Below are 16,419 nucleotides of genomic sequence, written 5' to 3' on the forward strand. Positions count from 1 at the left end.
TGTTGGCTTAAATAATTAATGGAATTTGTGAGTTTGCGGCATGAGTCAGAGCAGCGATAAATATATAAATAATAATTTTAATAAAAGAGCTGTAAGATATTTAATTAAACAAAGCATAAGCACAGCAAAGCTTAAATAAATATATATTATATATAAATAAAAAGAGCGCGCATGTCTACTAATTGTTTATAATATATAAATAATAAATAAAAGAGCTGCTGCCTTTGATAATTCAAATATTTGTAGATTCAATTAAAGAGAATTACACAGCAAATTTTAAATAAATATATAAAAAAAGCAGCTGCCTGACTACTAATTGTTTATAATATAAAAATAATAACAATAGAGTAAAGAGCTGCTGCCTTTGATAGTAAAAAGATTTGTTAACACAGCAAAGTTTAAATAAATATAAGCGTTGCATGTCTACTAATTGTTTATAATATATAAATGTTAATAATATTAAAAATAAAATTGAGCTGCAAGCTTTGATAATTAAAAGATTTGCCAGCTTATTATTAGTTTCAATTTAAGAGAATTAACACAGCAAAGTTTAAATATAAAAAAAGCAGCTGCCTGTTTACTAATTGTTAATAATATAAAAATAATAATAATAAATAAAAGAGCTGCTAGCTTTGATAATTAAAAGATTTGCAGGCTTATTGTTCGTTTCAATTTAAATAAATATAAAAATATAAGAAAAAAGTTTAAATAAATATAAAAAATTAGTAGCTGCCTGTCTATAATATATAATATATGTCTATATAATGTTATTAATATAAATTTAAATTTAATTTTTTATTTATATAAAATAAAAAGATTTGTTGGCTTGCAGTTAGTTTCAGTTGAAGAAAAACACATCAAAGTTTAAATAAATACATATTAAATATAATGTCTATTATGTCTATTAATTGCTTATAATATATAAATAATAATAAATTAAAGAGCTGCTGCCTTTGGATAATAAAAAGATTTGTAGACTTGTTGTTAGTTTCAGTGTAAGAATTAACAGCAAATATTAAATAAATATATGTATATATTAATAAAAAAAAAGCAGCTGCCTGTCTACTAATTGTTTATCAATTACAAACGTTAATTGTTAAATGCTGCGAACTGCAACGTGATGCTGCCTATCATGGACCTTAATGGAAATTGCAGCATTTTGACATTTGGCGGACAGCGCCAGCGACCTTAACTTAACTTAACCCCAGCACACACACACAAGCACACATGTGCGTGTGTGTGTGTGTGTGTGCGCTTGTAATTGAATAAAAAGCGCAATATATATATAAAACAAGTAATTAAAAAGCAAAGGCAAAGGCTGCAAAAGCACACACAACAAATCTAGCCAGTGTGTGTGTGTGTGTGTGTGTGTGTGTGTGCGTGTGTGTGGCAAATGCAACAATTTTTAATGAAACAGAGAGAATATGTTAATTGCGTGTGAAACCGCTGGCGTCGAGTTGCCACTCACTCGCTTTTATTTATTATTTTAATTTTTTTTATTATTTTGCTGCTGCTGCTGCTGCTGCTGCGGCTGCGGCTGCTGCTTTTTGCACTCATTAAAATCTTGGCATAAGCGTTTTTCTTCGCGCTCACATTGCGTATACGTAACTAAAGCGCAACCAGCCAGTCGTGCATGCCGCTGCCCTCAGCGCCTGCTTAACTTTGTTTATTTTTTTGTGCTCTCGGTATTTACACAGCACAAATAATGCTGCAATTTCTCTGCTATATGCATAATCAGCTGTCACCTTATCGACGAAGATATTTGAGCAATTACATCTAAATAAATAACAATGAGAATTGCATAAATTTCAAACTTCAGCAGTGCTCAACTATTCAATTCTACAGCTTAGCAGTTCGAATTGAATTATTTGCTTGTGAGTAAACATGGATTTAATTTTGAGCTACGTCAATAAACTGCAGCGAGCTAATGAATCGAAGTGCAGGCAGCCACAGCATTTCAAATAGTTCAGCACATTTGTTTCATAAATAAATATTAAGCTCTAAACAAATGCAAGACTAAATAACAGTAAAGCAAGCTAAAGTAGCTGAAATTACAATTAAAAGAATTATAAATTTATATTTTATATATATATATAATTTTATTATTTACAATTTGTAGAGTTTAAATTAAATTAATTTAGGATTTATAAAGGAATTTAAATAAATAAAATCGCTTTATATATTTTAACTGATTAACTGATTAAATCAAATGCAGCCCTTTATACTAATTAACATTTAGTTTAATAAATTTAATTTAGCAATTAATTTTGTAATTTGTTAGTTGCATTTAATATTATTTTTAGCTTAGCTGTTCATAAAATCATCGATTTGATTAACAATTTAGCCGGCGATTAAATCAAATGCTGCCATTCAATCTAATTAACATTATTAATATTATAATAATAATAATTTAGTTTAATAAATTTAGTTTAGTAATTAATTTTGTAATTTCTAAAATTTAAAATTAAAATTTAGCCGGCGATTAAATCAAATGCCGCCATACTAATTAACATTATTAATATTAATAATAATAATTATTAATTAACGTATACTTTTTAAGCAAAATGCAGGCATTAATTTATAATACGTTAGTTGCATTAAATTTATTTCTAACTTAGTTGCGCATAAATTTAAAGTCACGTTTTATAAAAGGCAAAACGCTGCGTATTCGTAATGTAATTTCTAATTTCTAGCTAAATACTCAATAAAATGAATTCCAATGCAATACGCTGCGTATGCGCTATATTATACACTAATGAGCAAAGCATTTCTTTCTTTTCAAATTAGTTTGATTTGTTTTTTCCAAGATTTTTGCTCTTGAAATCAAATCAAACTTATTAAATGCAATACGCTGCGTATGCGCGTTTTACATGAAGTATGCATTGCTAATTTCGTAGAATTTGTAGCGTTTGTAGCTGCACATAAATTAAATTCAAATCAAGCAACACGCTGCGTATGCGTCATATAAACTTAACTTCTTTAAGCAGCTAACGCTAATTTGTTTGGAATTTTTTTTGAAGCTTATGCGCAAATTAGCATGCGCCATAAATTGAAATCAAATTTATTCGAACGCAAGCAATACGCTGCGTATGCGTGATATTTGCAAACTGCAATTAGCTGTGCGCGCTCTGCGCTTTTGTCAAATATTGACGGCCAAGCTATTGCTTGCATTATTTATGCGCATTAAATCAATTACGTTTGATTGCATCTCGAGTCGCCGTCGCCGTCGCCGTCGCCGTCGCCGTCGCCGAGCGCCGCGGCTTATGTGCAATGCAATTTGGTGGAGCTTAGCGCTGCCCCGGCTTGACTTCCGCCCTAAGCTGAGCGCCAAGTGAGGCACAAGTAATCATTGCTAATGAGCAGAGATGTTTGAGATGTTGAAAGTTACGCCTTTTTTAGCTACGCGCATTCAGCATACGCAGCGTGCGCCGCGCCGCGCTGCGCCTTCGAACCGCAGCCAATGGCTCTGAGCAGCTGAATGTTGCGTCCTAGCACTAAAATGTGCTAAAAAGCGGCAGACGCTTCGTGCAACGCTCGTGTGGCATGTACTAAAGTTAGACGAGCAGTTGAGCGCATGCGCCTGACGCCAGCAGCGACGTCGACGTTAACAGCGACTTAACAGCAGCTGAGTGGGAACAGTTTGGCGAACATAATATAATTTAATAATATATTTTTTTTAATGCTGCTTGGCGCTCTAGCTCACTTTGATTGCTCTATGCCTGAGTCTGAGTTAAAATGCAATTCAATGCGCTCGTTGCACTTCATTAAACTCGACAGCAATGCATTATGTCGCTGTCGAAGTGTCGAAGCATGCCACGTGACCTTCACACACTCAGACAGACACAGCACAGCACATCACGTAGCCGTTACGTAGGCACAGCTAAAAGAAGGCAGCAGCACACACATAACAAATGGCAAGCGCTGCTGTTTTTGGAAGCCAGCAGCACACCTTGCCTGCCCCACCCGCCCCCTCCATCGACTGTGGCAATGCAGCTGAACAGCATTTTGCATTTCACTCAAATGTGGCTTAGCATGTGTGCGAGCTGCTGCTGCAGCTGCAATATCAACCGCATTCAAAGAGTTCTGTTGTTGTTGTTGTTGTTGCTAAAAATGCGTTAACAATTTTCTAAAAATATTTGCATGCCGTAATTATTACGACTTTGACTTGAATTTGCCTTAATAACTTATAAAATTTTCTTATATAATTTTTAAACAATTTTAAGCTTCTTTTTGCCTTTTTTGAATTTGCTGCATAGGTAATAATAATTTATTACATTTTATTTATTTATTTTATTTATTTAGTTATTTAATGTCAACTAAGAGCAGTCGACAGCAAAAGAAAAAATAATTTTTAAACAATTTTAAGCTTCTTTTTAATTTGCTTTTTTTTTTGAATCCGCTGCATAGGTAATAATAATTTATCACATTTTCTTATATTAATTTTAAGCTTCTTTTTAATTTGCTTTTTTTATATTTATATATCAACGATTTTATACAACTTGATAAGCTTGCAGCTTTAAATCAAATCGCTCACATTTTTTACTTGCATTGATTTTTGTTTTTTTTTATTATAATGAATTATATATAACAAATTATGCAAAGTTTTAATAAACACAAAGAATAAAAAAAAAAAGTTATAAGTTGTGCATACTTTTCCCAATTTCTCCAAGGCTTTAATTTTTTTAAACTATTAATAATTATTTGCTGTCCCTGATTTAAATTCAATTTTATTAGTTTAAGCCCTAACAATATTTGCAAATGTTAATTGTTTTTTTTTTTTAAATTTGCTGCAAATCTAATAAAATTATTTATACACAATTAAAATTATTAAAAAATGATTTTTATTTTATTTCTTTTTCCAATTCTCATATTTCAAATAAATGAAATATATACTTAGCAGTATTTACTTGTAGCATAATTTGTTATATATTAATATTATAATAAATTTACAAATAAATATTGTGTAGAAATTTTAGCAGCCCATTTGTAATATTCAAAGTTTGAGTTTAGCGCAAAATTTCATTTTTTTAATTGATTTAACACTCTTCTAGTTAATAAGCGCTATGTTAAAAATGCATTAATTATTTATTAAAATATTTACATATTGAACTTATGGCGACTTGGCTTAGATTGCGCTTTGCTTTAAATAAATTTGCTGCAACTCCAATAAGAATCCAATAGCATTTATATATACACTGCTCAAAGGCTTTAAGTTTTAAATTAGCAACTTAACTAACATATTATTAACATTTTTAAACATTTTTGCTTTTCTTTTATTTTGTTGCAAGTTCATTGCTACACGTTTAAATCTCAATGCTGCCAATTGAAAAGCTGTTAACTGCATATTTCAAAATAAATCGATTATTTAATCGATTTGTGCAGCAATATTTGTTAATTAAATATTAAATTAAATATTAATAATAATTAATTAATTTGCTGAAATGCTCAAACTTAAAAACGCTTAGCTTGCACTTTAATTTATTTAAATATAGTAAATTAGCATTTGTTTATTAAATTATGCTAGAATTATTTTATTTTTATTTAGTATTTAATTTGCCTTGCTAGTTACTGCAATTATTGAAGTGCTTAATAACAATAAATTAACAATAAAAGCGCTAAACGCTTATAAACGTTTAAGTTCAGTGTTGGTCAACATGTTGCGCATGTTGCCAGATCTGCAATTAATTGCAATATTGGAAAAATGTTTGAACTAGACAACTCTATACTTCAACTCTTGCTTTGTCATTTGGAACAAGGAAAAGTTCGAGAGCAGCAGCAGCAGCAGCAAAAGTTAAAAAGTTAAAAAAAATTCATTTAGCCAAAATGGAGAACAACGGTGAGAATACATTGCAAGCCAAGTTAATGCAAGTCGTTGCCAGTCGGCCCAGCAGCAAAGTGGCCAAGGCTATCGAAAAATATTACGCCCATCCGGGAATGTTGCGAATTGCAAGACTTATTGAAGAAATAGCCAAAGACGCGGCAACTGCCAGTGATGTGTACATTTCGCTGGGCGACCTAATGGACGAGTTTATGAAGTTCTATGAGGATGCCAATCCATTCACTCGCATGGCAGTGGCCGCTGACGTCGTCGAGAACTGCAGCAAGATTCACGGCAAACGCGTCGATGACAATCACGAGCGAGCCGAGCAGCTGGCTGAAAATTTAAGACACAGCTAATTTGGCAGGCGGACATTTTGTAATTCTACACACAACTCTACACTCTACACTCTACACAGCACTTTAACACACACACACATAACTGCATTAAAACAAACTAACATATTATGTTGTCTTTTAACTTGTAGTAGTAGCTTTAACTTATGGCCAACTAATTTGCTCAATTGAATTTGGCAAAATTCAATGCATTTGATTTCATAAATTGACTTTATTTTTGTATATAGCACTTGGCATATTTTAGTTTGTTGCTTAACTTGCAACGCTTGCTCTGCTAACTTTTTTTTATTGTCATTAATACACTAAAAATTCCTAATGCGTATTTCTATAATTTTAGCCAACTAAGCTGCCTGCTTAATTATTTTAAAATTGAACACATATAACGATTTCTATTCGAACTTTTTATTCAACATTTTTGTTATCAATGCACTAAAAATGCATAATGCGTATTTCCTAATATTTTAATTATTTTAAAGTTGCACTAACTTTTAATATAAAATACTTAGTCTCTTTAACAAGCTTTGAGTTCAATTATTTCAATAATATAATTAAATTATTTATTAATAATTTAATACAATAAATTATTTATGAATTAATAATTATTATCAAAATTGCTTTTAATATGAAAAGTGCAATAATTAATTAATTAATTATAATATAATTATTATTATTATATAACTATTTATTATAATGATAATCAAATTATTTAATATTTATATATGAATATATAAATTATTTAATGAATTAATTTATTTAATTATAGAGTATGAAATTTTGTTTTAATATTAAATATACTTGAGCTAATATATAAATAAAAATTTTATAATTTAAAAAATAATTAATGAATAATTAATATATGTATTTATTTAATATAATAAAATATTTATAAATTAATTATTATATGTTTAATTATAAAAATTGCATTTAATATAAAAAGGGCAAATGCTTATAATTTTTCAAATATTTCTATATGTTGTGTTAATGTTTATATTTTATTATAATGCACTTATAGTTTATATTTGTTATTAAGCTAGTTACATTTTTTCAGCTGCTTCACTGCACTTTAATCAAAATTAAGCATTGGTTGAGCTAAAATTGTTTTAAAATTATTTTTGTGTTTTATTGCAATTAAAAAAGTATTGTTAAGTTTTACTTTAAAAACAATAACAATACAAAAAAAGCTGTTGACTATAGCTGCATTATTAACAATTAATAAATATTAATATATAACGTATTAGCTAAACATTTAATTGCAAATAATCTGCGCCATAATATGCGTTTCTTAGCCCATAGTACATGGCTTAATCGCTAATGAATTTTTATAGTTTTTGCTTTATATTTTCTTTTAATATTATTTATTAATATGGCGAATTAATTAAAAAATGTTGCATTAATTTGCAATCATAACGAGCAGTGAGCGAGAGAGAGAGAGAGACGCAGCGGTAATTGCGCTTTTTGCTTTGCAGACGAAATTAAACGTAGCATACTTTTGGGCACAGACAAGAAAACAAATCGTGAATTGCAGAAGCAGCAGCAGCAGCCACAAAACGAACGCAACAAACGAAGGAAGACGGTGTCAGAAACAGTTTCACGCTTCCAAATCCTAGCTATGCATTTGTCCAGTTTAATCAGCACAACAAGCGGAAGAGACAGAGAGACAGAGACAGAGAGTGGGCGTGAGAATAAAAAGCAAATGATTAGGTAATGTAATTTCGCAAGCCGTTGCTGCTTCGAATAGAGCAACGAATCTACAATTCAGTTGTCCATTGTTTTGTCACTTAAAAAACAGCAGCAGAGGCAGCAGAGAGAGAAAATGAAGTGGGGCAAAAGCAAAATGGCAAATCGTTTACCTGAGATGCCAAACGAAAAATTTGCTATGCCAACGATTGATAGAGAGAGAGAGAGAGAGAGAGAGAGACAGGCCTGTGTCTATGTGTTTGGCATTTCACAGTTATTTGTAGGCGTTTGACAGGCACTCAGCCTCTCTCTCCCTCTCTCTCTCTCTGCTGCGCTCATTTCATGGCTGGGCCGGCCGCTCTAATCGAGTCGTTTGGTTTTGGCTTTGTATGGAGCGCTCTGCTTTGGCCGCATGTTTTGAGTTTAGTTTGAAAAGTAATCGAATGTTATAATTTCCATTAAACTGATTTCCCACGAGAAATGCAATCCAAACAAGCCGAAGCCCGAAACCAAAGCCAAGCCAACAAACGTTGCAATCTTGATGAGTGTGGCCCCTGAAGCTGAAGCTGAAGCTGCTCGATTCCAATTGCTCTAGCTGCGCTGCTAGTATATGTATGTATGTATGTATGTATATGTGTGATTGCTTGTGTGTGGTGTGGTGGGCGGGTGGGTGGCACTAATGCAGTGGCGCGCGCTTCAGCTGCAGCTCAAAGGCAAAAGCTGGGCCAGCGCCAGTTAATGGTGACATGCATAAAAAGCAGCAACGCTCAAGCTCGCCTCTCTCTCTCTCTCTCTTTCGCTCTCTCTCGCCAAATGAAATATAAATTAAATTAAATTCCAAAAGAGCAAGACGCTTGCCCAGCGCATACATAAATCAGCAGCTCAAAGTGCACGGGGCCAAATGTCAGGCTATCGCATCGATTGGCAATATGCAATGCACACACACACACACACACTTACGAGCACACACACACACACGCACTGAGCGCACATTGCATACTTTTGAGCTGATCGCTGCCACAAAAACAAGTCTCTAGCGAATTGAGGGCAGCTCATGCATGACTGGGCGTGGCAGCGCCTCCAGTTAACTATTAGCTCTCTGCTGTGGCTGTGCCTGCGACTCTGCAGCTCTTTGATTTGCCTTGCACCATGTGTCAACAACTTGCAACCTTCGCTTTACATTTTATTATTTAAATATTAAGCAGTATTTTGAATTTTTATTTATTTGACTTTTCAAACAGCAAACAGTTTGGCATTTTCTTTAACTTTCAATTTTTATTGCTGCTTATTTATTTTCACTATTTTAGTTTATATAAATTGAATTTAATTTTAGTAATTTTGTTTTAAGTGCATGTAGATTTTTTTTAACTTTTATTTAGTACAGCTGCAGTAATTAATTTCTGTTTATTTTTTTTTCAATATTAAGCTTAAGGCATTTTAACATTTGAATTCAGTATAATTTTATACAAATTGCATTTAATTTTAGTATTTAATTCATTTTTAGTTTTAAATGCATGTAGTTTCTTTTTAACTTTCATTTAGTACAGCAGCAGTAATTTTAATTGCTGTTTATTTATTTTCACTATTTAATTTTATATAAATTGAATTTAATTTGAGTAATTTTAGTACTGCTAATGCACTAATTTAGTTTTAAATAAATGTAGTTTCTTTTTAACTTTCATTTGGTACTGCAGCAGTAATTTTAATTACTGCTAATATATTTTTCAATTGATATTTATATTTAGTACTTTAAGCTTAAGGCTAAGAATTCAGTATTTAATTTTGCATAATTTATTTTAGTATTTCATTCATTAACAGTATTTTAGTTTTAAACATTTTCCTAACAAGCGTAATAAAAATTATAATAAGCAATTTATGGCTGGTATGGAATTCAATTTTTAAATATTATATGAAAGTAAACTACAGAATTTAAAGTCTGCCGCTTGCTGATCAAGAATATACATATATATACTTTATGCCATGCTATTTACATAAGCACAATTTTCTTTTTTATATATTTATATTGCGTATTTAAAAAACTACTGAGTTAATTTATTAATTAATTATTATTGTACATATTATTTTTATTTTCTACTGCTGCTGATTGCTGTTTATTTCCCCCGAGTGCCCAAAAAAAAAAAACTTTAACATTTAAAGCTTGTATTTAATTTCATATTAAAGTCCAACAAGTTCGTAATACTTTTTGAGTTTTACTCTTAATGAGTTCACTAAGCTTGGCTAATAACCTTTGGTGCTGTTTAGTCTTGGCAAAAAAAAAAAATAAATAAGCTACTGATGAAAACTGCTTTGATTCTTTTGCAAGTTTTGTCAATGGAAAAACTTCTCGGAAATGAAACATTATAAAAATTCAATGCCCGCACATGTGTTTGCATATGTGTGTGTGAGCTTTAGTTTGTCGCTGTTTAGTGCTGGGCGGTGGGGCAAGCTTTGGACGTTGAAACGGAGAGTACAAAGAATTTGTGCTCAGCTCATCGTTTGTGGTCAACTGAAGTAAAGTGCGCTCTAAGCCGATTTGTTAGCTCTTTATATATGCGTGTGTGTGTGCGTGTGTGTGTGACCACAGTTAGAGCTGCTGCTGCTGCTGCTGCTGCTGTTGCTTTTAGTGTGAGTTTGGCCCGGGGCCAGTTGGGACTGTCACCAGCGACTTATGCAAATCACTGAGGCCAACAGAGTTACACATCAACGTTCAGCAGCGTTGCAGTTAAAATAGTTGTGGCAACAAAAACAATAACGTTAGCCTTAACTCTAACTGTAACTCTGGCAGTAATAGTAACGGTAACAGTAACAAACAATGGGCAATAATTTGCACATTTCCGTTACAAATAAAAACCAATTCACTTTTGCTAATATGGCCGCAGCGATTCATCCGGTCTATGTATGTTGTTGTTGTTGTTGTTGTTGGGGCATGAGGCAGGTGGGCAGCTTGCCTCGAAAATACACAAAAAATAAACTTGTGCCACACGCAATGCAATAATTTGGCCCTAAGTCTAACTCCGAGCATATTCGCTTGAGCCTCAACATTGTTTGCAGTTAATTCAAAGTTGTTAAAGAATTGTGTTGAAATATTTACAAGTAAATAAAATATATGTCTACTGCTTTGAGTTCTCATAGTCAAAATAGAAATAATAATAATTATTCTGTTCGAATTAGCGCATGACAAAATTAATAAAAAAAAAAAATGCACTTTTAAAATTTTTTAAAACTTATTTTTGCCATATAAGCGCTAATTATTATAGCTACGATTTAAATATATAAATATTTATTTAAAATTATTTACACTTTATTTTCAATATAAAAAGTGCGCTAAAAATAGCTAAAAATAAAAAGAAATAATCTTCAAATATTTTTATTTGAAATTGAAATTTATGTTTATTAATTATATAATATAAGCATTTTTTATCAACTGAAATTGAATTTTATTTAATTGATTATCATTATGATTATCAAATCATTTGATTTGTTTAATATTTTTAATAAGAAATAAATTTATAACGTAAATTTTTGCTATTAAAATTGCATTTTGTAATGAACTAAAATTAGGTTTGAGTTAATTGCTTCAAATCAAAAAAGAACACACACAAATTAATTACACTAACTAACTAATACAAACTAATTGCAAATATAATTTATATAAAAAGCAAAACTAAACTATAAAAATATTTATGCGCGACAAAGTGAAAGTGGCTTGAATTAATTGTATTTTAAGCATATAAAAATCTAAATAAATATAAATTAAATAATATAAATATAAAATACAATTCTTGCAACATAAATATAAAATATAATTTAATTTGTATATTTATATAAATGAAAGAGCAATTACTAGTCGAATATAATGCTTACTATATAGTTGACTGTAGCTATGCAAATTTATATATATATATATTCGTAATTATGTATATGCGTTGACTTTTGCTACTGAACTTAAAGGCAAACGCATTTGTTTAGTTGTCAGTTGGGCTTTAGTGTGGGGTGCGGTGGGGTGGGGTGGACATTTGTAAGTCGTTAAAGTCGTTTTGCTAGCTCGTCATTTGCTGTTGCAGCAACGTGCAACTTGCAACCTGGCACTGCAACAGTTGCAGTCTGTTGTTGTTGTTGTTATTGCTGCTGCTGTTGTTGGGCTCGTGTCGCTGGCATTGTCAATGCTTCGACTTCCTTCCGCTTTGGCTAACAAATTTGCGTTGTGCATGCAGGCGGCAGACAGAGAGAGAGCGAGAGAGTGTGTGTGTGTGTGTGTGTGTGTGTGTGTGTGAGAGCGAGTTGGGGGCAAACATAATCATCGTTATTGCTGCAATCAGCATATTTGGCAGGCCTCTGTTTGCTGCTTGCTGCAGTCAGCAAAGTGGTGGGCAGCGAGGGGACAGCGGCGGGGCAGCGGCACTGTCTGCCATCGAAAACTGCTGCCACTTTCTTATGCGACGCTGTTCATCCTGCGCAACAGCAATAACAACAACAACAACAAAAAGAACAATAACGTAAAAGAAGAAAACGCTGAAAGGCACGGAAACATTGTAAATTTTATGCCTTTGGCTAAAGGGGGGGATGGAGTGGGTGGGTGGGTTTGGTTGGGAAGTGGTTACTGTGCCATAGTTGTGGTTATGCTTAATATCCGTCATTAAAATTGTTGCCTGTGTGCACCTTGCAACGCTTGTTGCAAGTGCGTGGGCGCCCCCATCACCACCCACTAACTCATTTTGCCTGCTGCGCATCCTGTACACACACACACATGCACAGTATGCAAATATCGCATAGGTTTTCCATATTAGTCTTAGGGCATTGGTGCTTTGCACGATAAGAATCCATTGGGCTAAAATTAATTAGTCAATTTGCATGAAATTTATGTACAAAGCGCGAACAAACGAAACGAATTTTGATGTATTATGCACAACACACACACACACATGCATATTTAAACTCTGCTCTGTTTATTTACTTTAAATTTTACAGCAAATGCAGTTTACACATCAAGCTATGTTTTACTTTTTGCTGCAACAAACAAAAGAAAATCCTTTAAAGACTTGAAAAAAAAAATGAGGCAGCGATTATAGTATCAAGTTCAATACTTGGAAAACTCAATTAAATAAAACAATAATATATTCAATCAATTGGCCAACGCCTTTCTTATTCATTCGTGGAAATTTCCACTCACATTCAACATTGTTAAACAATCAATTAATATTCATACATAAATGTGTAGTGCATTGTATTAAAAAATATATAACATAAGCAGTTACAGGCAAATAATTGATAAACATTTGGCATTTGCTATTAAATTGCGCTCATGGAAGAAGCTTAGGAAATTTCCACAAACAGCGTGCGCGCACACAACTGACCGATTAACCAATCCGCTTGCACTTCAAGCATTTACTAAATTCACTCACCCACGCCAAGCTGGCACCTAATCGAAAGCCGGCGACAGCGCTGTCTCCGTATTGCCCCACACTGCTTAGAGAGTGTGAGTGAGCGCGCGCTTGCCTACAATTAGTAAAACTGCAATAGTGTTGAGTGCAGTTTGATCCACGCTAGAGAGTGAGAGCGCCAAAGGCGAAACGAGCATCGGCTGCCTTCGAATGCCCGCCATTGCTTAGAGAGTGAGAGCGCCAAAGTGCTGAGGTAGGGAAGTTGGGCGCAACGCTATCTTCGTTACCGCACTCCTTGGAGGTGAGAGTAGCGTTCGTAGCAATGAGCATGGTAAGGTGCATAGATCAACGCTAATGCAAGCACGACGCCTAGGAGCGAGGAGCGCAAAAAGCTACAAAAGCATTTGCAGCAGCGCTGCCGTCATGCCCGCCACGCCTAAGAGTGAGGTAAGCGCGGCTTGCTAAAATGGCAGGGTCTAGATAAATGCTGTATTGGTGCGTTTTGATCCACGTAATGCGGGGAAGCTATGATGCTAATGAGAGTGAGAGCGCCAAAGGCGAAGAGGCTTCGGCGGCAGACGGCTGCCTTTCAATGCCCCCACTGCTTAGAGAGGTGGGGGAGCGCCAAAGGTGACATGAGCGTAGGCAAAAGGCTGGGGGAGGCGCTGTCTGCGAATACCCGCCTCTGCTTAGAGAGTGAGAGCAAAATGAGCAGGAGCCTAAGTAAAACTGCATTAGTGTTGAGTGCAATTTGATCTACGCATTGACTGCTTAGAGAGTGAGAGCGTGCGCAAAAGTCAACACAATTCTCTCTCAGTACAACGACACCCACGCTCAGTGCAGTGAGCGCGCCAGTTGAGTTCGTCGCCTGCTTGCATTGCATGCATGTGTATGTGTGTGTCAGCAACAGCGCAGTTGAGCGTAAGCTAATGAGAGTGTGAGCGTGATCTACAAAGCGCTCTCGCTCTGCGCCAGCGTTGAGTGTTTTCTGATTCTTAACGGTTCACTCAAGTTTTTAAACGTTTGCCTAGTTGAGCGTGTTTAAGCAAATTATAATTGCCAATATTAATTAATACTAACTTAAATATGCGTGCACTAGAGTTGCGGTCTTTATCTATAGCTCTATTTATAGCTCTCTAATTTATTTACTTAACTATTTTCTTTAAGGCAGCCTTTTAATATTATTTAATTTTATTAAACTTTTGTTGCTAACTGGATTATCACTGTGGCTGGAGCAGACGTTATTTATATTATGCTTACACAATATTTGAAAACGATAAATCGAATCGATAGCTTGCTCTCGATAGTTGTGAAAATATAACGTTGCTTTTGTCAAAATAGTTTTTAATTACTAAAATTCTTTTAAACAAAAACAAACATCAGAGTAGGCAGTGTAGACTTTTGTTGGCCCACACACCAAAAATAAATTTAAATAAAAATAGTAAGTCAGCGGAAATTTTACTATAAGCAACTGAAAAAAAATTGATGTAAGTGTGATTTTTTAATAAATAGAGAGAGAGAGAGAGAGAGAGAGCGAGTTTTTTTTTCTGTTTTCTGATTGGTTCAGCAACATGGCGCTGCATTGGAATGTGAAGTGCGATGGGTGTGGCAAGACGAATCTGCTGCACTATCGCTACAAGTGTCTGCGTTGCACCAACTACGATTTGTGCAGCGTCTGCTATGAGAACAAGGTGGAGACTGGACGCCATAGCAAGGGTCATCCCTTTCAGTGTCTGCTGGATCGCGCGGCACGCGAACTCTTCTTTGCCGGGCAGGAGATTCCGGATTTGTGCGCCGACAGCTTCACCTGCCCCATTTGCGGCAAGATGGGGCATTCGGTCAAGGAGCTGGTGAAGCATGTCCAGGCAAAGCATCGCGGCGACATTACGCCCGTCATTTGTCCACTCTGCATTGCCGTGCCCGCCGCCGACTGCATGCGCATCAATAATCTGGTTAACCATGTCTCACTCACCCATGGCGCTTGGATGAGCATTTTGCGCATTGGCGGCGGCGCCGGCGGTGGCGGTGGCGGCGGCAACAGTCCAGTCGCGCCGTCGCGCACCACAGGCTTCGAGCTGCCGCCCATACATCGCACCCATAGTCACCAACATCCCCATCCCGATACGCTCTGCCATTCGCATAGTCTGCATGCCGCCGCTGCCGCCGAAACTGCCGCCGAACTGCGACGCCAGAGCCGGCGCAGCAGTCCGCCGCCGCTGCCGCCGCTGCGCAACAATGCGACCAATCAGTGGCTGCTGAGTGGCAGCCACAGCGTTGGCGGCAGCAGCGCCTCACAGGAGGAGGATGACGGCGGCTCCATACCGGACTCCATACCGGAGTCATGGCTGCCGGAGCTGAGCTCGCTGAGCGGCAGCATGCACACGATGCGCGACCAGGATCTGGAGACGAGCGGCGGCGCCGCCTCAGATCAGCCGCAGCCGCAGCAGCTGCGACGCGCTACGCCGCTGGCTGCGCTGCATTTGGAGACGCTCAGTCCGGAGCCAAATCAGCAGCCTGAGGATCCCAATCACGTGCTGGAGGATGAGTTTAGCGATCTCGATGGCGATGCTGATAATGATAACGATGGCGATGCTGATGGCGATGGCGATGGCGACAGTGCTGGGACCAATGAGCCCTCGCTCTTCAACTACGATCGAAATTCGCTATAAATGCTCGGGCTAAATTTCAATAAAAGTGAAAAACACTTCAGCACACACATACAGGCGCATAAGCATGCACACACGCACACACACACACACACATAAACTGCCATGAGACTGAATCTTGAATAAATGTATGCATTAGTATGTGTGTTAATTAATAAAAGCGCTTAGCAAAATCATTTATTTTATTAATTATATTGCTTATTATATTTAAAGTGCAATACAAATTTTATATAAACGTAAAGTAATATATATATATATATATATATATTGATAATCAATTATTTATTTTGTTAACAATATTATTGTTTTATTTATTTTTTATTTTATGTCACGCATTATCGATTATCCAATCTAAAGTTTTTATTATTTTATAAACTCTAGGCATAAATTTATTTTTATTTTGTAGTACTAATATTATGTTTCAATTAAAATAAATATACAAAATAAAATAAATAAATAAATATAAAATTATTTTGAGGCATTTGTACAAAATGCAATTTTCATAATTTTTTTATTTTAGG

General features: G+C 34.9%; 1 protein-coding gene across 1 annotated transcript; it reads left to right on the forward strand.

The window, feature by feature from the left end:
• Window positions 1-14,630: 14,630 nt before the first annotated feature.
• On the forward strand, window positions 14,631-16,060 carry LOC108605879 (E3 ubiquitin-protein ligase Kcmf1). Its single transcript, XM_017995692.1, has 2 exons — window positions 14,631-14,719; window positions 14,800-16,060. The coding sequence occupies exon 2, from the start codon at window positions 14,804-14,806 to the stop codon at window positions 15,899-15,901; it is 1,098 nt and encodes a 365-aa protein (XP_017851181.1). The 5' UTR covers window positions 14,631-14,719; window positions 14,800-14,803; the 3' UTR covers window positions 15,902-16,060.
• Window positions 16,061-16,419: the final 359 nt, after the last annotated feature.

Source organism: Drosophila busckii, chromosome X (assembly GCF_011750605.1).
Source record: "Drosophila busckii strain San Diego stock center, stock number 13000-0081.31 chromosome X, ASM1175060v1, whole genome shotgun sequence".
Lineage (NCBI taxonomy): Eukaryota > Metazoa > Arthropoda > Insecta > Diptera > Drosophilidae > Drosophila > Drosophila busckii.

What these genes read in the sequence shown, in the direction of transcription:
- LOC108605879 (XM_017995692.1), top strand. Translation starts at nt 14,804, where the DNA reads ATGGCGCTGCATTGGAATGTGAAGTGCGATGGGTGTGGCAAGACGAAT.